At 47.2% G+C, this 23,728-nt stretch overlaps 1 protein-coding gene across 1 annotated transcript in view; it reads left to right on the top strand.

Annotated features, from left to right (window-relative positions):
* The first annotated feature begins 3,538 nt into the window (after window positions 1–3,538).
* Window positions 3,539–23,728, top strand: part of LOC149866100 (coiled-coil domain-containing protein 134-like) — a 73,207-nt gene continuing 53,017 nt past the window's right edge. Inside the window, exons 1-12 of the mRNA XM_090042918.1 lie at window positions 3,539–3,681; window positions 4,279–4,402; window positions 6,795–6,845; window positions 8,555–8,628; window positions 9,166–9,271; window positions 9,833–10,036; window positions 11,817–11,947; window positions 15,748–15,862; window positions 16,925–17,041; window positions 17,545–17,644; window positions 21,696–21,830; window positions 22,447–22,561. Coding sequence (XP_089899044.1) covers window positions 3,556–3,681; window positions 4,279–4,402; window positions 6,795–6,845; window positions 8,555–8,628; window positions 9,166–9,271; window positions 9,833–10,036; window positions 11,817–11,947; window positions 15,748–15,862; window positions 16,925–17,041; window positions 17,545–17,644; window positions 21,696–21,830; window positions 22,447–22,561 — 1,398 coding nt within the window. The 5' untranslated portion in view covers window positions 3,539–3,555. The remainder of the gene's footprint in view (window positions 3,682–4,278; window positions 4,403–6,794; window positions 6,846–8,554; window positions 8,629–9,165; window positions 9,272–9,832; window positions 10,037–11,816; window positions 11,948–15,747; window positions 15,863–16,924; window positions 17,042–17,544; window positions 17,645–21,695; window positions 21,831–22,446; window positions 22,562–23,728) is intronic.

Raw genomic sequence — 23,728 nt, 5'->3', positions numbered from 1 at the left:
GTGGCAGAGGCAGTCTCGAATTAAAGAGGCAGCGCGCGCGCGCGCTTTCCTTTTTTTTTTTTTAATTTAGAAAAAAACCCCAAACCATCCCTACCTCCGAGCGCCTGGAAATGTCGTGGGTGGCGCCCCCTACCCGCGGAGCCTGGTACAGAGGAGGCGAGAACGCGGCTTTGCTTGCAGCTGAAAGGGTCCTGGCGGTCACAGCTCCTTCACTGCCCTGCGCCAAACTGGGGTTTAATTTAGGTGTGGGAGGTGTCAGCGCCGAGCTCGATTTCCAGAGCATTCGGTGGAGAAAGCCAGGCTGCCTCACAGAGCAAGGTACGGGAGACATCTAAAGTCGTTGAAGTACTATCAGTGCTGCCTGTGGATGATCCTCTGAATCTAGTGGGAAGGGAGACACACCAACGTTAGTGTCCTTCTGCAAGCAAACACCACCACTAGTGCGGTGATGTTGACCATCCAACATCAGCTTCGCTGGGCTGGCCGTGTCATCTGGATGTCCATCTCCAGGCTCCCCAAGCAAGTTTTATTCTCCCAGCTCAGTCAAGGCTTAGGCTCAAGAGGAGGGCAGAGAAAGTACTTCAGGGATGTCCTCAAGGCAGGCTGAAAAAAATGCAACATCTATGTCTACTCATAGGAAACAATTGCCCAGGACCTCCCCAACCAGAGGAAGAGTTTGCTGCAAGACTCTGAAACCTCATGATAACAACATGAGATGGAAATGTGGTAGTGGCAGAAACGGCGCATTGCGGACCAAGAATCAAGAGCCACCCACCCCACACAGAAACACATGTCCAAGCTTCATTAGAGTCTGTTGATCCTGAATAAACCTCATCAGCCATCTTCAGACACACAGATAAGACAATCATGGAAGACAGTCATCCTTGGCTATGAGGGATTGCCAAAGAAGAAGAGGTACAGAAAGCCAGGCTCCTTCACACAGCCAATGATGCAAGGTACAACTTGGATGGCTCTCACCTTGTTTTTCCAACAAGGATATCTTTTGGACTGTGGCATCCTTTCCCAAAGTGGGAGGTGGACAGTAGTGACAGCATCCTGAAGAATACAGTGCAGAGCAGTTCCTTGCTGTCCAGGGGATGGCTGTGGGGAATGGACACAATATGCCCTCATACTGAACTTCCGTATGTCTAGATATCTCAAGCCTTAGCCTGTGTACATAGAGATGGCCTCATGTCTGTGACTAAGTGTGTGTGTATATAATACATGCACATGCACATACACACATAAAGACCCTTAGACATAAAGTCTTCTTTATATATAAAACGTGCTAAGACTTGATTTTCAGAACAGCCATGCATGGAAGTCAAATAAGAGCTACAGTACGTTGGTAAATCAGGCCTAGTGTTCTGTATTGGTTGATATGGTTTGTCTTGATCCCTACTTACCAGTTTCTGCCTGGGTTTCCATATTAAAACAATTTAGAAACAGAGTTATTGCTGTATTTTCAGGAGACACAGAGGCAATTTTTTGTTGCAACCCCTTCTTTTTCCTCCTTTATCCTGCAATATTTCACATATCTTTAACTTCTATTCTATCTCCCCTATCCAGAAAGGGGTGACTAGTTTAACTCATTAAACAAATCCTAGAATCTAGAAGCAGGGCTGGAAGGGACCTCCAGAGGTCATGTAGTCCAACCCCCTGCCCGAGGCAGAATCATCCCTATCTAAATCATCCCATACAAATCATAATCTAAACTCCATATAAGACTGTTGTCGACCCTGGCACAACCCAGACCTAACTCTTTAACCTGCCAGAGGTAAAGCAGGGAAACCACAACAGCCAACATCCTGCATCTATGAAATGTTAATATATGCTCAAGAGATCCTGGGGAGAGGACCACACCCCACTCTGCAGCGGAAAGCAAAAACCTTCACAGTCCAATCATGGGGTAAAATTAGAACAGTATGTATACTCAAATGTGGGTAGGGCCATTGCAACAATTCCTGAAATGGAGAGAGAGGATGAGCTGGTAATTAGGCCACCAGCCTTCAACTTTGGACACCTGGATTCAAGTCCAAACTTGGCTACTACCAACTTTCTCTGTGGCTTTGAGAAAATTTCAGTTGCCCATCTATTAAAAAAAGGGATTACACTGCAGGGGTGAGCAATTATTTTGGGCAGAGGGCCATTTACTGAGTTTTGGCAAGCCATCAAGGGCCGCATGACAGGCAGCCAGGGGCAGATACATATTAATTTTCTAAATTTTTTAGGGGCCCTGTGTGCCAGATAGAATGGCTTGGTGGGCTGCATCTTGCCAACCCCTGGATTACAGCATTTCCTTATTTCATGGAGGGCTTTGATCTCCATATATTAACTAGTGTGAGATACTCAGACGCTACAGTGGTGGAATCTGTGCCAAAGAGAGGGAAAGTTACTAAGACATGTTATGCCTCCTTAGTTATAGCTCTCTCATTGTTTGTTTCCTTACACCAAACAAACATATAACCTGTAGGCCATTTAACACTGGGCAGCCAATTTCTAGGCTGTCCTGACTGATGAGAAACATAGTATTTGAGCCTTCCTTTTGGATCACTGGGCACAGAATCACCAACACCAGGAGATTAACTAGTAGATGTAGCCAAATTACCACCAAATGCAGGGCTGGCTTAAGTGTACTGATGCAATGAGCAAAGGATTGTTTATTTCTACCTACTCCAAGAGAGAAATAGTTGGCTGGGCTTTGAAAACTCATATAACAGTTTATAGCTTGAGTCACCCATAGAACATGGGCTACATTGAAAGAATGCCAGTGAACACCATGTTGGGGTTTGGGTTTTGTTCTTTTTGCCCTCCTGCTTCTATCTCCCCCTTGGTTATTCTGCTCTTCAGTCTTCCTCTCTCCATTACTTCCCCTCTTCCACCCACTATTTTGAATCCTTCGTGTCTCTTTCCATCTGTCTCCCTGCTCTGCTTTCTCACCTCCTCTCTCATCTTCACACCCTCTCCTTTCCGCCACTCTTTCTCTGCCTCTCCCACCTATTTCCTGCTCTGGGTTTTTCACTTCCTCAGCTGATACCATCTGGACCTGCTTCTCTTCTCCTTGCCCCCTCCCCATTTCCTCCCCTTGGCTCCTGCTGGAACTTTTACTTGTTTTCCCTCTTTCTCTCCGGAGCCCTTCTCTTCTGCCCCTGCCTGGATTTCCCTGTCAGATCTCCCTCCTCTGACCTGTCTTCTACCGAAGGGGCCCTTATTGCTTCTCTGTGGGAGCTGCAGGGTGGGTGCCTGCTTCACTGCATGGGCTAATGTCCTTTACATCCTGCCCTTGTGCTTTGGGGTCCTAGTCCTGGCTGCTGGGATGCCCCAGAGGTGGTGGGCTCAAGTACAGGTGCGTATGCCACAGACAGACCGACCGACCGTGCTCCCCACACCACGGCTGTCTGACGCACGCTCTTCCGCCCGCCCAACGTGAACATAAAACACTCAGGTCGCTTCACCTCCCGCGCATGCGCGAGGTGTTCCACCCTTCTGGGTGTTACCTCCTCGCCCCCAAGCTACGCATGCGCAGGGGGGTTCCCGCCGAAGTGGTGTCGGGTTATGGAGGCGTTGCTGCTAGTGTGCGAGCGGCTGCACCAGCGCCACGATCCGCGCTGGCTGCTGCAACTGCCGCCGCCGCTGTGCCTGGCCTGTGTCATTGAGGCGCTGGGCGACGGCGGCGCCTCGGTGCGGAGCGAGGGAGCTCGTGGCGTCTTCCGCCCCTTCCCCCCGTTGTCAGGGGACGCCCTAGTCGTGCCCTCCTCCGCCTGCCCTCCCCTACTGGTGCCCTGGCTGGCTCCTGTTACAGCTAGGAGCAGAGAGGAATGGTGTGGAGAGACGGCCTTGGGTTGAAGCCAGGCCCAGGGCTTGAGAGATCCACACCTTGCAGGCCCATGGACCAGAGCAGTACACCCGCAGCTCCCCTGGGCCTAGCTTGCTTGGTCCCAACGGGATGGGGCAGCAGTTCCACTCCCCTGCCCCCAGCAGGCTCCTCAGAAGTCTCTCCACTCCTGTCCCCTCAGCCTTGCCCCTCACTGCCCATGTGACAGCCTAGTCCTTGCCCCTCACAGCCCAGCCCCTGATGCTGCCTGGGCAGGCTGGGGTGCCATGGGAGTTACCCAGGAGTTGAACCCCCAACTGGGAGCACTAGTGCACTAGCCTCTGGCATTATCAGAGCCAAAATTAAGGGGTGCCTGCACCCACCCCCTCAGCCCTGGGGTGAGCCCTGCCTGTCCATCCCTGCAGTGAACCTGAGGTTAGTTCGGTTTTGTTTTTAACCCCCAGCTGGTGCGAAGGAAGCACGTGCTGTCCTGCTTCCGTGACATCCTGACCTGGCACATGGTGCCAGTCATCCAGCTGCTGGCTCAGGACGAAAGGGTGTGCGTCCATTTCATAGGAACCCTGTTTGGTAAGAGCCATCCCTTCAGACAGCCTTCAGGGGAAAGGCAGATCTGATATTTGCATTTCTAGGCCAGGTGGGAAGATCTGAGGGTTTCCTTTGCCCCTATGGTCTCTTGGTTCTGTACTCTCTGCCTTACAGCGGTCTATGTTAGGAGACTTCCCTTGCCTCCTAAGGAAGACCCTGCACTGGTTTGTTCATTCAGAGCATGTTTGTTTTGTTCTGTACTCAGGAGAGAGAACCAGTATGTTCATGGTTCCTTCTGGTTCCTTTCTTGCTATGGAGTAGAGACTGTTGTTCTGGTGTATGTCTCTTTCCAGAATGCAAACCCACATGATGCCTTTTCAGACCATTTTAAATTTGTAGACCTTAAAGCTGTAGAAATAGCACCTGCTTCATTCTCACTGGGGTCAGCAGAGAATTGTGAGGGATGAGGGGATAAAATTAGTCTCTGTGGTGTTGCCTAGTTCTTTGACCTTTCTATTTTTCACTCATGTCACAGCCAAGGGTGGAATACGGCAAAAATATGGGTAATATACTGAAACAAAGGCAGGGGTGGTGCGCTGAGTTCCCAATGAATAGTTGTTTCAGTTAATATATAATTCTCTGCACTTACCTAGAGGCTTCCCAAACATTATTGCTTCATGTTTTTCTTGCTCTTTCTAGGAAAATACATCTGAAGTCAGTTCCTGCCTCTAATATCAGTGGTCTTTTTCACAGTGCATACATTTTTGCATCCTGTGCTGTGCACGAGGAGCAAAGTGCTGCTGTAGCTTTAATAATCGGAGTTTAGAGATGTTTATGCTGAGCCCAGTTTGTGCACTTGCTCCTCTTCAAGCATGGAAGGAGCCTCTGCCCAGAAAGTTTACAGGAAGTTCTGACCTAGATACAGCAGATGTTGTACTAAACACATATGAAGACCCCAGTGTTTCATTTTAAATTTTATTGCATTTTTTTAAATATCCAGCCCCAGCATTTGGATAGGTTTATGGTTGAAAGGCTTTGGGGCAGGGACTGTCTTTTACTTACTATGTGCTTGAATAACACAGAACAGCAGGATCCTGATCCTCAATAGGAAATCTGGCATTGCTATAATAAGGCAATACCTGCTGAAGAGGGGTTGAATGAATGAAGAGTTTGTGGGAGGCAGTTGCAAAGGTCAAATGAATCATTGTGGAAGGTGGTCTTACTAGAAAATAATCTGGGAAAAGGGCTAAAATTAGGAGGGAGTTAAAGGAGGAATGTAGGCAGAAGCAGCTGTGGAGGAAGAAGATGCAAGTGACCAGAAGAGTGGAGGTGTAGGCTGTTGTGAAGGGCCGGGACTGGGGAGCATGTGAGCTGGAATTTCTTGAAGAAACTGAGAGGAAGTTTATACTACAATATTCAAAATACAGCTCATTGATTTTCTTTCAAGATGCAAGAAGATAATTTCTGGAGGGAATGGGGTAAAATAGAATGTAAAACTGGTTTCTCCACACCCATTGTCATAGAATTGCTCTACTGGTTAGGTGTTTGATGGGAGGGGGACTTTCTCCTTTTGGAACATCAGAAGCACAATGCTGGACTATGTGTATCTATAGACATGATTTGGTGTGTCAAAAGAAAGGGTTCTGGACTAGATTAGATTAGGGTGTTGGCCACTGTACAATACTATGGTACAATGAATGAGCAGACTTGGTAGAGCCAGAGGTGTGACAGTGGTTTAATATAATATGCCAAATCTTAAATTCCAGCTGTGAAAATTTAAATTTGCATGGAACACTGTTGTAACTACAGCTTCCATTTAACTCCTATAGTAATCTCCACTGGCACTTGAAATTTTAATACTCATGTTTCAATATGGCCTGGGCAAGACCTTGGGGAACTTTCAGTACTGTGAGCAAGCAGAGTTGGTCATGCAAGGAATGGATGTAAGACTGAAGAGGTCTACCTTAGAGCCAATCTCTAATTTCTGTGATCCTTGGGAATGCGTTAGGCATGTTCTGGAAGGAACTTCTGTGATGTAGATTTAATAATATTGCTTACAGATACTCCAGCATATTGATGAAGGTAACATATGTATCTACAGAAGTGGATCCAAATATTTCAGCAAACATAGAACAATTTTTTACATTATGCTTTCTAAAAATAAAAACACAACAAGCTGGTGGGAGATTGCAAGGTAGGCTGCACACTTCAGCTACTTATGACTGGATATTAGGTGCCCCAGGCATTACAGGAGTAACATCCTGTCTGTCCTGCCCATGGAGTTAGGTTGGGTCCATGTGAAGCAGGGTAAATAAATGGGGAAAAGAATCCTGAAAGATCTCCAGCTCCTTTTAAAGTTAGAGACCACAGCACTGACTATCAGGTGCAGGGATATGTTATGTGACTGTCATTTATCTGTGGGTTGATTTTTCAGGGATGTTGCATACTGTGGAAGACAACAGTGCACAGGACCTGTCCATTGAAGGTGAAAGAAAGATGCTGGATCTCAGTCCCTGATGCTTTGAGAAAGGGAGTCTATATCAGTTGGACAGTTTCACTTCTATAGAGCAGCTGCTGTCTTCACTGCTGGGGGTGCTTTGAAGGCCTATTCAGAAGGAAGTTGGAGTGCAGAGAAAGGGGCTTAAATATGAACATTTCCTCTATACGTGTGGTGATTGTCATGCGCTTGATTGTAGACTTACTGAAATCAATCGCTTTTTTCCATTGACTTCAGAGGATTTTGAATCAGGCTCCCTAGCAGTGCAGGTGTTTCCCTCCTAAAAATGTAAAGAGTTGGACTAGGACAATGACCAGTTTATTTTACAGAGAGTAATCATTTTCAGTAACTAGTGACATAGTCTAGAGTCAAACTGGTGACGAAGAAATTAAAAGCCTCTGCTTCACTACCAGTCCTCTGAAACATGCACGTGCTCAGACCAGAAGTTTAACTTTGTGGTGTCTACATGTGAAGGTTTTTATAGATCCATGGAGTTTAAGGGGGAAAAAGGTAATTAGTGGTCTAAAGGCATAAAAAATGGCTTTGGTTGCTGCACAGACTAACTGGCAGAAGAGGTCATGCAGATTTCTTACTGGGAAGGCAGCTCTCCTTGCTTCAGGCATCTCACTTGTTTTACTTAGTAAAGCCCTTGATTATTGGCATGTAATAAGAGTAGTATCCTGTTAATTTCTGCTTCCGTTCTTTCACTGGAACAGATGGAGCAGAGATTTCTTGCAATTGCAATGAGCTAAGAATAACTACTCTTAACTGAGGCAGGGCTGATGGAAAGGTATAAAAGCACCCAAAGATGTAGGGATACCAGGTTGTAGAAGTAGGGCTTAGCCTGAGGAATGACCACAACTGGCATAAATTATTTTGATGTTATGCCCATGTCTGGGAAAGTGGATGTGTCTACCATGAGATTAGGGCTTTTTACATGATATTTAGAGATTGTCAGCTCAGTTATTCTGGTCTGGACTTGGAACATGTTTTTATAAGAGATCTTTGTACTATGGGGATTTTGTCCTTTGCATTAATTATTGAAGGTGTCTGTGCTTTAAGCAAGGGACATGTTCTTTCTCATTCTGGTTTATCTCGTTTGCTTGATGAGCCTAAAGCATGGCTGTTCAACTGGTGGCCCACGGGCTGCATGCAGGTCCTGGGCTCTGAGTCCAGGCATTGCTCCCCCTATTGTTCTCCTGTTGCTGCCAAAGTCTCTGGGCTCCTGCTCCCTTCTCCAGCCTGTTTCCTGCCCTACATCCCCAGGGGCAGGGTAATGCAGCCCACATAGCCAAGGGAGCTTGCTGACAGGGGTTTAGGGGGCCTGAGAACACTATGTTACGTGTGGCAGCGGGGGGTGCCTGGTATGTAGTTTGTGCAGTGTGGGACCTATGGCTCCTGGCCACTCAGAAGTTGGACAGCCCTGTTCTAACACATTCAGTTGCGAGTTGAAGGTCATTTCCATACAGAATGTACTGTGTTGTCATGGGCACAGGATTATTTTGACATCACTAGAGAATGATCAAGCTGGGGGAAGGGGTGGATGCCAGAAACAACAGCAAAGGGAATCCAGATGTCACCCTGCTGTATCAGCATTGGCATGGTCTAATGAAAGCTGCTGTGAAGGCTCCTTGTGCACTTGCTTACATTCTAAATATATGTCACTATATGATACTGATCCTGGTTCCTCTGTGCAGTGCTGGTGATGCTTGTCATGGAGCTGAAGTCAGAGCAGTACATACACTATGTGTTAGATGAAAGCCAGAAAGAGGTCAGTGCTGTTTCTCTGCCTTACCATTGTTCTCTGTGTTTGAATCTGACGGACTGTGAAGTTAGGTTATTTTGTGATGGGGCTCACAGAAGTGTCCTGCCTCTGCCTTTTTGAGCACCAGTGGCAGGGGGGTTGCCTTTTGCAATGCTGATCTCTGCCCTGGTACTTTTCTGATCCTTTTCACAACACTGTAGCTGTGGGGCTTCCTCTGTAGTTTCTCTTCTGCCTCCATTACTGCAGCAGCTTTGTGGGCAAGCTTCCTGCTTTGGGGGCCCCCTTGTATGAGAGTGTGGCACCATGGGAAAACCCAGGAGTTAGGACATTGCAACTGTATTTAGAAGACGTGAGGGTTCTGTTCAGCGAGAATTGTCTGGATAAATGGAGAATCTTCCCTCGATTTATCTTGAACAACTAAGTGGATGCCACTGAATGATAAGGCCCCTCTTTAAGAGGGACACTTCCTCTTTTGCATGCATTTCCCATGTTGGGCTGCATTCTCACCCATGCTTCCTTTTCTTCCCTCTGTATTCTCCACAGTTGTACAAGCCAGCCACCATGAGAGGCAGTCTGCCCACATTTATTCTGCTGGGCAAATTGGCTGATGCTATCCCAGTCTTTGCTGATATGTTAGCGATTGCACATGGTGAGTATGAGGGAATGTGCTTCATGGTAGTGTTGTGAGGCGCTAGCAAAAGTGGAGATACATGCATGCTAAACTAAGTGACTTTCTCAAGGTCACAGAAAATCTGTGGCAAAGACAGAAATTGAACCCAGCTTACCTGTCTCCTCTCCCTGCCTGTCTGCTCAGTGAAGGCCAACTTCAATGAACTATAATTCACAGTTGTCTGGCTTGGAGGAGATGGGCATTTAGTTTCCTTTCAGTTCTTATGACAGGGTTGTTGAGGTGATCATGCTTCACTTCTGAATGGGAGGTGGGAATTTGCGGTGATGCTGTACCTTTGTGTGGCTCAACAAGGAGTTCCACAGATAATTGCTACTGTGTTTCTGCTCAGAGCATCACAGAGGGGATCAGAGTCACAGAAGAAATCCCAAAATATTTGACTGGACTAAGGGAAGAAGTCAGCCAGCTTGTACAGAACTATGCTAATAGTTTTTGGAGTCTTCTGAAGTGGACAGGCTGATTTAGAAATGGCAGGTTCCTGTGTTTTCTGACACCTATCCCATTTATTGTTCACTGCTTTAGGTAACTTAGTGGATCACCTGTTGACAGGCTTGATGTACCCCAATGAGGGTGTAAAGGCATCTGTCTGCTACCTGTATTGCAAGCTGTACTCTTCATCCATCGGTGCAGAGAAGCTCTCGGTGCACTTCACAGAGAAGCTGTGTGGCCTCTTTCTAGCTACCCTGGGGAATGCACAGACAAAGGAGCTGCAGGCTAATTGCATGGGTAAGACACGGCTAAAAGATCATAAGGTGGAGAGGGTTCTTCACTGGTAGTTTTGAGATCTTACTGTGCGCTTTACTTGGGGTGATTCTTCAGAGCTTTGTGAAATAGCAGCCTGCAAGCTAGTTGGATTGTTGTGGAAGGGGAATGAATGTGTCCACAGCTGCTGATCTCTTCTGTTCTTACACAGTAATCACAAACCCCAGCCAGGTTCATTGCTGAATCCTCCTGGTACCCACAAGGGAACACCACCCCCTGACACCTAGCCTGGCCTTATTACTAGAATCTCCATAAGGTTCTTTAAGTAAATGTGATATATTTTATTAGACCAACTAAATAGTTGGAAAAATTGTTCTTTTCAAGCTTTCGGGTACAAACACACTTCTTCAGGCATGGGGAGAGTCTATTGGTGTTTGTATGCTCTCCTTAAACTTGTAAACCTTGTAAAGAACATTTTCCAACTATTTAGTTGGTTTAATAAAATATGTCACATTTACCGTAAAGAACTTTGTCTGCCTATGTCCTTAGACCAACACAGCTATAACCAACACCATAGTTTTTGCTGTCACTTTCATTTAAGTCCCACAATTTGCATCGTGGCATGACCTGTCCCAATCAGTTGTCCTAATTTTTCTAGAAATATAACAATCCTCTGCAGCAAGCATTGGCAACCTGTGCCCTGTCGGCTGGATCTGGCCTGCAAAGGTCCAACCTAGCCCATGGCAGAACTGGCAATCAGGTGGCACAGCTGTGCCACAGATATATGCAACCCATGGCAGAGAGCCAGGGTACAAGCTCTGGCCCACAGCAGTAAGAGGTAGCTAACCTCTGTTGTATAGTGACTGATTACAAAGACAGGACTTTAGGGGGTGGTAGGACTGAATCTGAGGAATGGGACCTTCACAGTAATGGGACTTCTTGTTCAGGTTAGAGCAGAGCAGAGATCAGTTCTCTCAAAGTTGCTGGACAATGCAGTCAGAATCATTGCTCTCTGTAGAACAGTGATGTTATATAGGATCTCAGCCTTACTCCCACAGCTCATGTGCAAACTGCACTATGATCTCTCTCTCCTCTTTAGAAGGTGAATAGCAATCTGATTACCTTGCAAACGTAATAAGTAATTTACATGTATAGCTGCTGACTCCTTTCAAAGTTGACTTTAATAGCCCTGGCTCCACTGCTTCTGAACTCACTCTGGAGCATTGCCCTTGAAGTCTCTCAGTTATGATTTGCATCAGAATTCTTAAGTGCAGAAGAATTAGAGAAGTGGGACTGTTAAAGAAAGAGGGTGTGGGGAGCAGGTAGGGTGAATGGATAGTAGTAGGAGCAAAGGGTTGATGGAAGGAAATAGTGGTGGGAAGAACAGGTTTGTGGGTCACTAGCTATAGATGGGGGGAGACAGTGGGTTTTGAGCTGCATTTCAACAAGAGATTGGAAATGACAGCTCAGGCAGGAGGAGAGGGACAGGAAGTTCCAGGAAACTGGTACAATTGCAACTGAAAGGTCCACCCAATATGGAAGGGAATAGAAAGTGAAGAGGGAATGGAAACAGCAAAGGGAATTGGGGGTGTGGAGCATTACATACTGAAGTGATGAATCATGGAGGCATGTGGGGACATGGCCAGAAAAAAGGCCTGAATGTGATCAGAGAGAATTTATAGTTTGTATGGATGTAGGTAGTAAGGTCACTGCCTTGGTGAGGCCAGGACATGATGATGTGGTGCTTTGTAACCCTCTGCACCCCTAATGCGCTACTTGCTTTTTCTCTGCTCTTTGTTTGCAGGTTTATTAAAGGAGCTGCTGAAATCTGGTCACTTTGTATCAGTTATTATGAGCAGTTCCGGCAGAGAGGCAGATTCTGAAAGTGCCAATTTGTTAGAGGGAGAAAACCCCCTGCCACTGGTGCTCAAAAAAGTAAGCACCAAAGAGGATATGCCATCTTATAACATATGCTGTCCAACTTTCCAGCAGGTCAGGTTGCCCCTTGCTCTGAGATGGGTTGTTGTTAGAGACAAAGAATTTGCCACACTGCTATCAGGACCTTTACTTCAGCTACTGAGATACTGTGTCCCAACAGCAGATGTGAAAGCTAGATTCCCCCTCCTCCCCCCCCATAATGGACCAGTTGTTCAGTGTGCACCATAGGTAGGTGGAATTTCTTTCTCATCCAGCTGGTAAGTCTGTTGTGGGCAAAAAGATGGAGTGAAGAGGCATGGGGGGGCAGATTGAGGCCCTCGGAGAGGGGCAGGCTCTCCCCTTCCGGGGCAGGGCATGGGATGGAACCACAGCTCATTTGGGGAGGAGGAGGTGGGGGGGGGCGCTGTTCCAGTTGCCTGTACACTGGGAGGGCATGGGGGTCATGTGCATTCAGGGTGAGGGTGGGCTGCTGCTGCTGGCTGAGGCCAGGGCAGTGCCGGGCTATCCTTGTTGGGTGCTGGGCTGAACTTGGGGTGGGCAGTGGTGGCGCTGGGAGGGAGAATTGGAGGGGCTATGGCAAATGTTGGGGTGGCTGCAGCTCCCCCATTCCCCATAGCTCCCCTCCCAGTGCCACTCGCCCCGAGCACAGCTTGGCCCAGGCCCCCTGCTGGCAAGAGTCTGACACAGCTCCAGCCCTCAGTGGCAGCCTGCCCTCGCCCTGTGCGTAGATCCAGGGCACGCGCCCCCCCATGCCAATTTAGGATGCACATAGTGGCAGAAGCTGTGGCTCCCCCCCCCCCCCCCCCCGCTGCCCTGGGCAGCACCTGCCCCAGCCCCACTCCCACTCCCTCCCTCACAGTGGGGGCCTCGATCTGCCCCCACCACACCCCTTCCCTTCCCTTCCCCCATAACAGACTTACTATCTGGATGCTGCTGTCTATGCTGCCAGGCCATGCTCCTGGCTGCCTGCATGCTGTGCTGCAGTGTGCCTGCACGAGGTATTTTTTGGCCACATCAGACAAAAGAACTTGATTACCAATGCTCTTTATTTTCCTCATATCGGTGCTTATCCAATATGGGACAATTGTACTGGTGTACCTCTACTACTTAGGGTCCAGTATAACCTCCAAGTCCTTCTCTTCAGTACTGCAACCTAATCAGTCATTTTCCAGTATGTATTTGTGTGTGCAATTATTCTATTATTGACTTCAGAAAAGCCGACTTTGATAAGCTCAAGAGGCTAGTCGGTCAGGCCCTCAGGGATCATGACCCCAGGGAGGTGGGAGTTCAAGAAGAGTGGTTGCTTCTCAAGGAAGCGATCCTCAGTGCACAAACTAAATCTATTCCAACACGGAGGAAAGGCAGCAAGAAGGCACAGGAGCCCCCCTGGCTCTCCAGAGACCTAGCGGACCTACTGTGGCTAAAAAGGAAAGCCTACAAAGGATGGAGGACGGGATTCACCTCCAAAGAGGATTACTCCGCACTGGTCCGTTCCTGCAGGGACCAAACCAGGAAAGCCAAGGCTGCAGCTGAACTCTAACTAGCTTCAGGCATCAAGGACAACAAAAAGTCCTTGTTCAGATATGTGGGGAGCCGGAAGAAAAGCAAGGGCAGTGTTGGACCCCTGCTAAACCAGATGGGGCAACTGACAACTGAAGCCCAGGAAAAAGCCAACCTATTAAATAGGTACTTTGCATCAGTCTTTCATCAGTCACACGGGATGCCCATGCCTGCTATGGGACAGGGAAATCTGGGTGAGGGGGATCCCCTACCCTCCATAAATGCTGACCTCATGAAGGAACACCTTGAGAAGCTGGATACCTTCAAGTCAGCTGGCCCTGACAATCTGCACCCCAGGGTACTCAAGGAGCTGGCGAGCATCATAGCCCAGCCCCTGGCACGGATCTTTGAAAACTCCTGGCGCTCTGGTGTAGTGCCTGAAGACTGGAAGAAGGCCAATGTGGTGCCGATCTTCAAGAAAGGGAGGAGAGTGGATCCGGCTAACTACAGGCCCATTAGCCTGACTTCTATCCTGGGGAAGATCTTGGAAAAGTTTATTAAGGAGGCCATCCTTGAGGGACTGGCCCAGGCTAACATTCTAAGGGACAGCCAGCACGGGTTTGTTGTAGGTAGGTCTTGTTTGACCAATCTCATTTCCTTCTATGACCAGGTGACCTATCACCTGGACAAGGGAGAAGAGATTGATGTCATATATCTTGACTTCAAAAAAGCTTTTGATCTGGTATCCCATGATCACCTCTTGGCCAAACTGCCCAGTTGTGGCCTTGGCTCCACCACGATCTGCTGGCTGGGAAACTGGCTTCGTGGTCGGACCCAGAGGGTTGTGATTGATGGCAGTCACTCATCATGGTGCCCTGTGACCAGTGGGGTTCCTCAAGGCTCTGTCCTGGGACCCATACTGTTCAACATCTTCATTAACGATGTGGATACTGGAGTCAGGAGTGGACTGGCCAAGTTCGCCAATGACACCAAACTTTGGGGCAAAGCATCCACGCCAGAAGATAGGCGGGTGATCCAGGCTGACCTGGACAAGCTCAGCAAATGGGCAGACGAGAACCTCATGGTGTTTAACGCCGATAAATGCAAGGTTGTCCACCTTGGGAGGAAAAACCTGCAGCACCCTTATAGGCTCGGCAGTGCTACGTTGGTTAGCACTACAGAAGAAAGAGACTTGGGGGTCATCATTGACCACAAGATGAACATGAGCCTGCAATGCGATGCTGTGGCTAGTAAAGCGACCAAAATGCTGGCGTGCATCCATAGATGCTTCTCGAGCAAATCCCGGGACGTCATTCTCCCCTTGTACTCGGCCTTGGTGAGGCCGCAGCTGGAGTACTGCGTCCAGTTTTGGGCTCCACAATTCAAAAAGGATGTGGAGAAGCTTGAGAGAGTCCAGAGGAGAGCCACGCGCATGATCAGAGGTCAGGAAAACAGATCTTACAATGACAGGCTGAGAGCCATGGGACTCTTTAGCCTGGAAAAGCGCAGGCTCAGGGGTGATCTGATGGCCACCTATAAGTTTATCAGGGGTGACCACCAGGATCTGGGGAAACGTCTGTTCACCAGAGCGCCCCAAGGGATGACGAGGTCGAACGGTCACAAACTCCTGCAAGACCGTTTCAGGCTGGACATAAGGAAGAATTTCTTTACTGTCCGAGCCCCCAAGGTCTGGAACAGTCTGCCAGCGGAGGTGGTTCAAGCACCTACATTGAACACCTTCAAGAGTAAATTGGATGCTTATCTTGCTGGGATCCTATGAACCCAGCTGACTTCCTGCCCTTTTGGCAGGGGGCTGGACTCGATGATCTCCCGAGGTCCCTTCCAGCCCTAATGTCTATGAAATCTATGAAAATCGATCCTAAGTATAGGACTTTCTACTTATCCTCGTTGAATTTCATTTGATTGATTGCGGACCATTTCTCCAGTTTATCAAGGTCATTCTGGATCCTAGCCCTACCTTCCAGTTGGTCTGCAACTCCACCCTGCTTGGTATCATCTGCAAATTTCCTAAGTGTATACTCAATCCCATTGTCCAGATCATTAATGAAGATGTTAAATGATCCTGGACCCAAGCCAGACCCCTGGGGAACATCACCTGATACCTAAACATTAAGCTATTGATGACTACCCATTGATTGGAATGAATCAACCACTTGTGTATCCACTTGGAACTAGTACTTGGAACTAGTTTGTATTTCCTTAATTATAGCATTTACCATATATAAAAATGCTATATATATAGCATTCTTTCTCTTCCTGTTTTTGCTTTACCACAGCTGTTGCTGTCCAGAGATGAGATGTTACAGGTGGCAAGCACTCAGTGTATGGCTGCTGTCCTGGTGCATTCTCCAGTCAAATATGCTCCTGCCTTTATCCATGCAGACATTCCAGGTGAAGAGACAGTAATCCCTTGTAATTCCATAGGTTTTGTCACCCAGAGGTCTCAAAGCACTTTGCAGGGTTGTACTTGTCAGTGTAGTTCTATGGGATGAAGCCACCTCAGAGGGAATCTGGGGAAGCAGCCATTCTGCACCATCAGGAAGATTCAACATTGTCTAAGGACTGAAGAATGAGTTTGGACTGAAACTGTAGAAGGAGGTTTAGGAAGACAGAATGTCTGGAGTTGTAATTTGGGTAGATCAACTTCCACAATTCCTTTTGCAAAAGGTCCTAGGGGATATTTTTTTTAAATCTGTAACTGACCTCATATTTTGTCTGAAAGATGTCATTTCCAGTTGCACCACATGGCTGGCAACATAGTGAAGTTATAGGCCCCCCAGTGACTCAGAACACTCTTTATCAAACTGCTAAATATTTTTCACAGTATCAAGCTTTTCCTTTAAAGTTGTCTGTCCAAGGACTGACCGTTCCATTCCTCTTTTGACTGGGTATTTTGAGGAGATTTCAGCCTGTGGTAGCAGAGCTGCAGAACCCAAGCAAACCAGTTTCTGCATTGAATTAAACCCTGTACCACTTCATGGACTTAAGTGGGGTTATGTTCAGGGTGTAATTCAGCTCAGCATTGGGCCCAGGAAGCAGACCCAGGCCGATATAGTATTTTAATTTCCATTGCCCCAGAAAAAAATAATCGTGTTGCTTTTGTATGGCCCATTCTTTGGCTATATAAAAGTTTGGGAGGGAGGGTTAGACCTGTGACAAAGCTGCTTGCTAACTATATGCTGGAAGAAGGGCTATCCACAAGCCTTCAGGAGTTGTTTTATATTGAAGATGGTATTTCCATCATCATTTCCTTTCTCACTTTCTCTCGGCCTTCTCCAGAGGTTGTACTGCACCTCTTCTCACTTAAGCTGAGGAAAGCTAGCAGCTCTGTTGCCGTTATTAGCTGTTCTTGTTAGTTTTCCTGTCCCTCTTTCCTCAAATCTAGGAGTAATTGTTCCATGCTGTGTGCAGGTTCTGTTTTCCCTGGGTTTTTAATTTTTTATGTGTTTGCAGAGTTCCTGTTTGACTGCCTCTCCTGCACTAGTGAAATTCTCATCTGGTCAGTTTATTGCTGCCTGCTACTTCTAACGGAGGAGTGGCTTTTTTTTTCCAAGTGTCACACAGTTTATGGTAGGTGATTTCTGACCTAACAAAGTTATTGCAGTATTATACATATCATCATGTGTACAAGTGCCCATTGGGTGGACTTGGCACCTCTGATATTGGGGTGGGATTGCAGAGCCCTGTAAGGTCGCTTATTCCAAAGCAGGATGATGGTGACTGGAAAATATTCCTGGCTGAGGACTTCTGTGACATGAAAGTGTGAGATTTCAGTCTAGTTCCTAATGGGCCTGTGCTAACATTACAAAGACCAACATCCTTTTTGGCCTTCATGGTGCCTTCGCTGGCTGTCTCTACAGAGAGGACAAGGACTGACTAAACCATTGAGGCCAAATTCTCTTTGTGTCTCCAGATGTGACTTTCCCAAATGGAAGGGAGGGGAGGCAAGCTGGCAGGCAGGAGAGTATCAGTGGTGTATTCTGTGGTGCCATGGTCTTTGCAAGTCCCTTTCTGGATTGTTGGTTTGTGTGTGTGAGAGCACACTCCTTATTACTCCCCTTCCATGCCTGCAGGCATTGAGTCTCTGGTGAGAAGTCTCAGAGAGATCCTGCTGCTGAACAATGTGGAGCTGCACAAGCAGGGGCTCCTGCTATTCACTGAAATACTGAAACGGTAAGGGACCACCTTCTGGCTTGTTTGTGCAGATGTTGAGTGCAAGGATTGGGTAAGGGCGAGGGCCGGTTCAGTAAAAAGGGGTCTAATTGAAGACTTCAGAGAAAACTGTCTTGTGTAGATCACACATATGACCACCAGTGAGTACAGCTGCCCGTTGCTGGCTGTCTTCCTGACAACATCAGCAGAGAACCAATGGATTATGTTAGCCCCCTTCTTTGGTATTAAACAGGCTCTCATTTCCACCTGTGTTGCATTTACTTTATATTGAGTGTCCTAGGGGTTAGGATCACAGGCCAATGGGAAGGGCCAAATACAAGTACATAGGCATCCAGAGTACAAAAACATACACTTAAAGGGCAAGTAAACAGGTGCTGGTCAGTACCGCTGGGGTACATGCATTCAGCACACAGGGTCCCCTACCCGCCTCCAGAGGTGTCCCCAAGAACCAGCCTTTAGTTCAGAGTTGCTTTGTGCATGTCTGTAGGTTTGGAATCATGTGCAGTCAGTCTTGTAGCTCATCTATGCTGTGTGGAAGCTTCCCTCTCCTTCAGTCCATCTCACAGCAGGCACCACATAGCATCCAGTTTTCTGGCACATAGTGAGCCAAGGCTCAGTGGTCACCACCTCTTCCTCCTGTCCCCAAAGTTTTCTGGGATTTGCAGTCCAGTAGCAAGGCACTGGAGGGTGTCCAGTAGTAAGGCTTCCTCTTCCTGCTTCCAGGTGCCTCTGGGATTTGTAGTCATGGTCAGTCGACAGGCCTGCACAAGGTTGCTTCCCTTCTGTCACACTCACAACTCCTTTTCAGTGGTCACAACGCATTGCATTACACAATGCATACATTACACTGGGTTATTTTCCCCTCTTCCCTCCCATGATCAACTTCCCTTCACACTTCTTCTTTTTTCCTGCTTGTTTCCCCAAGAGAAACTTCCATCTGAATTTCTGTGATGTTAGAATTAATTCTGCAGCAAAAAATATGAGGTAGTTGGTGCAGGCTGATGGTGCCAACTTGGGATGTATCAGAAAGAGGAACTAAACACGAGAAGAGAACAGTTTTAATTCAGAAAACACAAACCTCTGCATTAATAGCTGGAGCGGAGAGAGGATAATGTCTAGCTAAGTTAAAGGTTTTTTAATGCATGTGTTCTTGTTCACTACCCTCACTTTGAAGTGTAGCTTTTCTTTCAGATCATCTGTTTTATGGTGGGGAATGGGGTGCTGTTAAGGATCCTCTAATTTTTCCCCTTCCTCTCTCCCTGTTCCCGAAGGCTGCAATGATGCCTTCATTCTCGCTAAGGTGTCTGGATATGCTTCACCTTTGTGAGTCTCCTTGGGTTATTGAAAACATCAGAGGGTTGTAGTAGTTCAGCAGCATTCCTCTGTCCTGGCTGTGCCCCTTGTCCTTCTTAGTGTAGGTGGAGCATTAGGTAGAGTTTGGGACCCAATTGATGGCTCTGTGGCTACTGTCATTTAGGGCAGGCTTCATTAAAGAACTGAGGCATCTGAAATTGGACTTGCATTGAGTTTTAAGCACCAAAATCCAAAGTAGTGGTTCATAGAAACAGGTTTAGCAACTGCTTATACTCAGAGCCACTGCCACCATGCCTGAGCTGAGCACCTTGGTGCCAGCCTTCTACTGAAGACTGTGTGGAGTTCACAGGCTAGGTGGATTTGTGCTAAGTACCTCTGATGTGCCAGCAAATATGCTCAGATATCCCTCAGATCAATTGACGTCATTGGGTTCAGCGCTTAGCCACTCTCATTGTAAAGAATAGTGGAGCTAGTGCTGCCCACCTTGTAGGTTAAGCGCTCGCACAGGAAGTGGGAGACCTGGGTCGTAGGCAATCCCCAGTCTGACTGGGCTCAAAGTATAGCATTCATGCTTTCCTGCAGAGCACTCTACACACTGATCTAGTGGCTGGGCTGGGCAGAAGGTGCTTTTTACTTCTGTACAAGTTGGGCCACTGTGCAGTAAAGAATACCAGAGACATGCGCCAGAGAGAGATAACAAATGAGAGAGGCCGACCTTGCAGCCAGGGGAGGAAGACACTCCGCTGGAGGGAGGAGAGTCCTAGGTTCTGGCTTCTGACTCTGCACTACATCAAGGTGCTTGACTGTTGCCTAAGTCTGTGAGACGGGCAGAATTTCAGGTGTGCCTCTTCCTTTGCTTCCTGTTGGCTGGCCTAGTGTCTCCACTTCTTGGTGTGCTGAGCATTATGAATCCAAGTCCTAGGTGCCTTGGCGTAAGGCATCTATGGCTGCTTACAGACATGGAAAAAACAAAACAGTGCTTTACTTCAAGCTTGGCATGCCCCTGTACCGAGTGTAGCACATACCTAGAAGAGGCATTGCATTAGTTTGACTTGGCTCACCCAATGTCTGTATAGATCATGTGCCTCAGTAGGGCTTTTTGGCACTTTTATCTAATAGCTGATTGAATTGGCTGTTAGATAGAAGTGCCAAAAAGCCCCACTGAAGTGTGACTCTATACAGACACTGAGGAGCTGGGTTGAATTAATGCACTACTTCTGGTAAACCACTGTTTTGTTTTGTTTTGTGTTTTCCACATCTGTTAGCAGCCCAAGGCTTGTGAAGTCTGTTCCCAGAGCTGCGTGCCTGGCACTGAAGCATAGGGACATTGAGTATCCTGTGGCAGAATCCCTTTGTGTCACCTTTAGAATTTTTCTCCAGCCCAAATGATGTTGCAATGCATTGTATTGCAGTGTTGTTTTTACTGTTTGAATAAGTCAGTAGAAATCATCCTCAAATCAGTCAGTGAAGCTTTTCCTCAAAGGGGCTGTTGTTTGAAACAGGAGTAAAGCACATTTTTAACAAAATCAGAAAGCAAAGAGAAAAACTTGAGGTTTTGTGTAAATACTATAATCCCTGCCCAGGCATGGACCCCAACCCACCCAAGGGCATTTCCCCCAACCTCTTCCCAACTTGCTGATCTTAGCTCTTTCCTGGGTCTTGGGTGCAGAGGTGTGGGGTGATGAAATAGTGCTGCTGCACTCACTTATGTTTACTCCTTGTGTTATAACATCAATAAAGGCCCCGAACACTAAATAGTTTACTGCAGTGATTGTCAATCTGGGGTATGTGCACCAAAATTCCAAAGGGAACACAAGGAAGGAATAAGACAGAAATGTAAATGGAAGAACAGAACAAAAAAGACAAAATGAAGAACAACTCTGTGGCTTCTCTTGGGTAGTTGGGCAGGTCATGGTGTAGTGATCCAAAGCGTTACTGTTTCCATTCCCTCTAATATGGAATCGTAGGGGTGCATTGCAATATTACATGTTAACAAAAAGATTGAGTATCGCAGCTCTGGTGTGCTCTGGTGTGAGAGGATCTGATCACCAACTCTCATTTGTATGAACTAACCGGAAAAAAAAGGCTCATTTACAACTTACTTAAAAGATTTTTTTTTTTTTAAGTTCAGTTAGCAGCACCACAGTACTGTAAGGAAAGTTATCTTCAGTTTCAATCCATTGCTGAGCTCCCTGGAAGCAGGACATCTATGTAGGTATTTTGAAACATTCATGTTCAGATCAGCATGCAAGTATTAGAATAAGGAGCCCAATATAAAAGCCTAAGTAGAAAAAATGCAAATAATCATCTTGGGGGAGAGTAGGTTTCTCATGAAGTGTCCGGTTCAATATTTTCTGATCCAGTCAATTAGCCATCTGGATATTTGGATTATTCACCTTGGCAAATCTCCAGCCCTTTGGACAAACACCTATCATGAGAGAAGTTATGATCCAGCAGCCAACAGCCCACCAACAGTGTGAAAGTTTGAAAGAAAAATATTAGACTGTGCAATACTCTTATAGAGCATAACCATCCCAAGGCAGTTCTTGGGGCCTCAGTCATGTGGGCCCCTGATAGTGGGACTGACATCACAAGGTTCAGGTGTATATTTTGGGGAGCAAGGAGAGGACACCATTGTATTTTTCTTTTATTTATTTAACCCCCACACACACACGCTCTTTTCAAGGAGGGGCAGTGGCAAATCTTTATCTGTCTATTCTTTGTTTGCCCTTTGCAGGCAGCCGGGGGAAATCAAGCTATTTACAAACCATGCCATGTGCAAAAATGCCATTAATGTTCTTATGGAGGCAGTCAACTGCCCTGTGCTGGAAGTAGCAGCAGAGGCTGTGAAAGCTGTGGCTGCTTTTTTGAGGTGAGTGGTGGGGGAGAGCGGAGGGGTGGAAATCTGGTAGGCTTCTTTCAGAAGAGACATAGCTTAGACTTCATGCTTACATCTTACTCGTTTTGGCTTCTCTAGCTGCAGCTTGGTCTGTGTGAGGTTGTGCTTTTTCTGCAGTCAGAGGTGTGATTTCAGTGTGTGTCATTGTATTTGATATAGTGTTCTTCTAGCTGGCTCTGGTAGCAGTGATGATGAAGCTACAACAAGATGGTTGTAGGCACAGTTTAGCTGCCCAGGGAAGAACCCAGGGTCTTTGGCTAGCTTTATTCAAGCTGGGTAGATAATAGCTAGCTTGGGGTGTCTCTATACATGCTGCAGTCCCACCCTTGATTATAGACACACAAGCCCTGACTCAATCACAATCACTTTTAGCCCTGTCATAAAGTAATGGAGGCACTGGTCCTGGATTGTGTGGCCTTGCCACACTGGTTGAGGTGCATTCATGAGGTGTGCTGCTATTAGACAAGGCCTTGGCCATGTGAAGCGTACCATGTTGTGACTTTCCAGAGAGCACTGTCCCCAGTGTGGATTGCTCAAAGGCTTCTTCCAAGTTGCGCATTGTTTTCTTCCTTTCCCCCTGTTTCTGCAGGAAGGACCATTTGAGTTCCCCCCCAGTGCCATATGAAGAGCTGCAGACCCTGATGGAAGCTATGCTGAAGCGATGTGCTGACCTCTCCTTACCACGCAGTAGCAGAAGGCCTGCAGTAAGTCACACTGCTGCTCCTTGACAGAGAGTGGGCAATGGCCCTTTTAGCAGGGCATCTGGCTGCCATATGCATGCACATTTCAGTCTTCTTATCCCATGGGGGGTGGTGGGTCACTCTTAGAGATCCCCACAGTTTCCCTTTGTTTTTTCTTCTCAGAAAGGCCCCAGTGTGGACTGACCTGTCTGTCTAGGTGAGAAAGGCTGGGTATGGACCCCTTTGGAAGCTTTTGCTGCTGCCAGATCAGCAAGAGGGGAGAAGCTTGTAACCAAGTTGTTCAAGGCGTTCCTTTCCTTTGGGCTGAGCTGGCTTCCTCCCCAGCCCTGCTAGTTCCAAGGGAATTCAAGCCACCCCAGGCTCTGGGCACCATCATTGCATGCTGCCTCTGCCATGTGTGTTGCAATGTCTGTGACTTCAGACCAGAGTTGCTTTCTGGGATTTGTTTCATAGTTTCTAGGGTCGGAAGGGACCTGAGCAGATCATCTAGTCTGACCCCGGTCCCTTTCAGCAGCTGTTTGGATTCCAGGTCCTTCCCTGTTTCTGGCACTTGTATTTCCAGGCCAAACCTGAAGAGGAGCAGTGATTTCAAATGACTGAACATCAGAATGAAGGAGGAGAGTCTCTATTTGAGATTTACTTGTGCATGGGCCTAAATCACAAGTGTGTTCATGATGGGAGAAGTACCTGACTGAAATGTAGGATTATGCAGGACATGCTGAACTGTCACTAGAATTGTGCACGGTCTGGCTTGTTTGGCCTCTGCTGTCTGGGCCTTAGCATGCTGAGGACAGTGATGTTGTTTCTCACTTCTTGGTTGGAACTTAGAGGCTGATTTGCTTCGATTCAGTTATGTGCTTCGTTAGGACAGTGGATTTGTAATAGAGGGGGAATTAGGTTGTGGAAAAGAAGACTGGATCCTGGTATGTTTTGACTGGAGGGGAGCAGAAAATGGTGCTACTTCCAGTGTGGTGGAAGATGCTTTAGCATCCAATGGGAAAGGAATTCACTTTTTTATTGCTGTCCAGCTGGAAAGAATCCGCAAGGAGTAATGCATAGGATCCAGGGGCTGGAGGAAGGCTGATGTGTGCCTTAACTTAGTTGAGTGACTAATGCTTTGACCTGGCAGCTGCCTAGACACAAGTGAACTCCTAGTCGAAGTTGTAGGAA

This window comes from Crocodylus siamensis, chromosome 4, assembly GCF_052110815.1.
Source record: "Crocodylus siamensis isolate JL-2025a chromosome 4, ASM5211081v1, whole genome shotgun sequence".
In the NCBI taxonomy this organism is placed as follows: Eukaryota; Metazoa; Chordata; order Crocodylia; family Crocodylidae; genus Crocodylus; species Crocodylus siamensis.
This window is presented reverse-complemented; position numbering and strand designations above follow the sequence as displayed.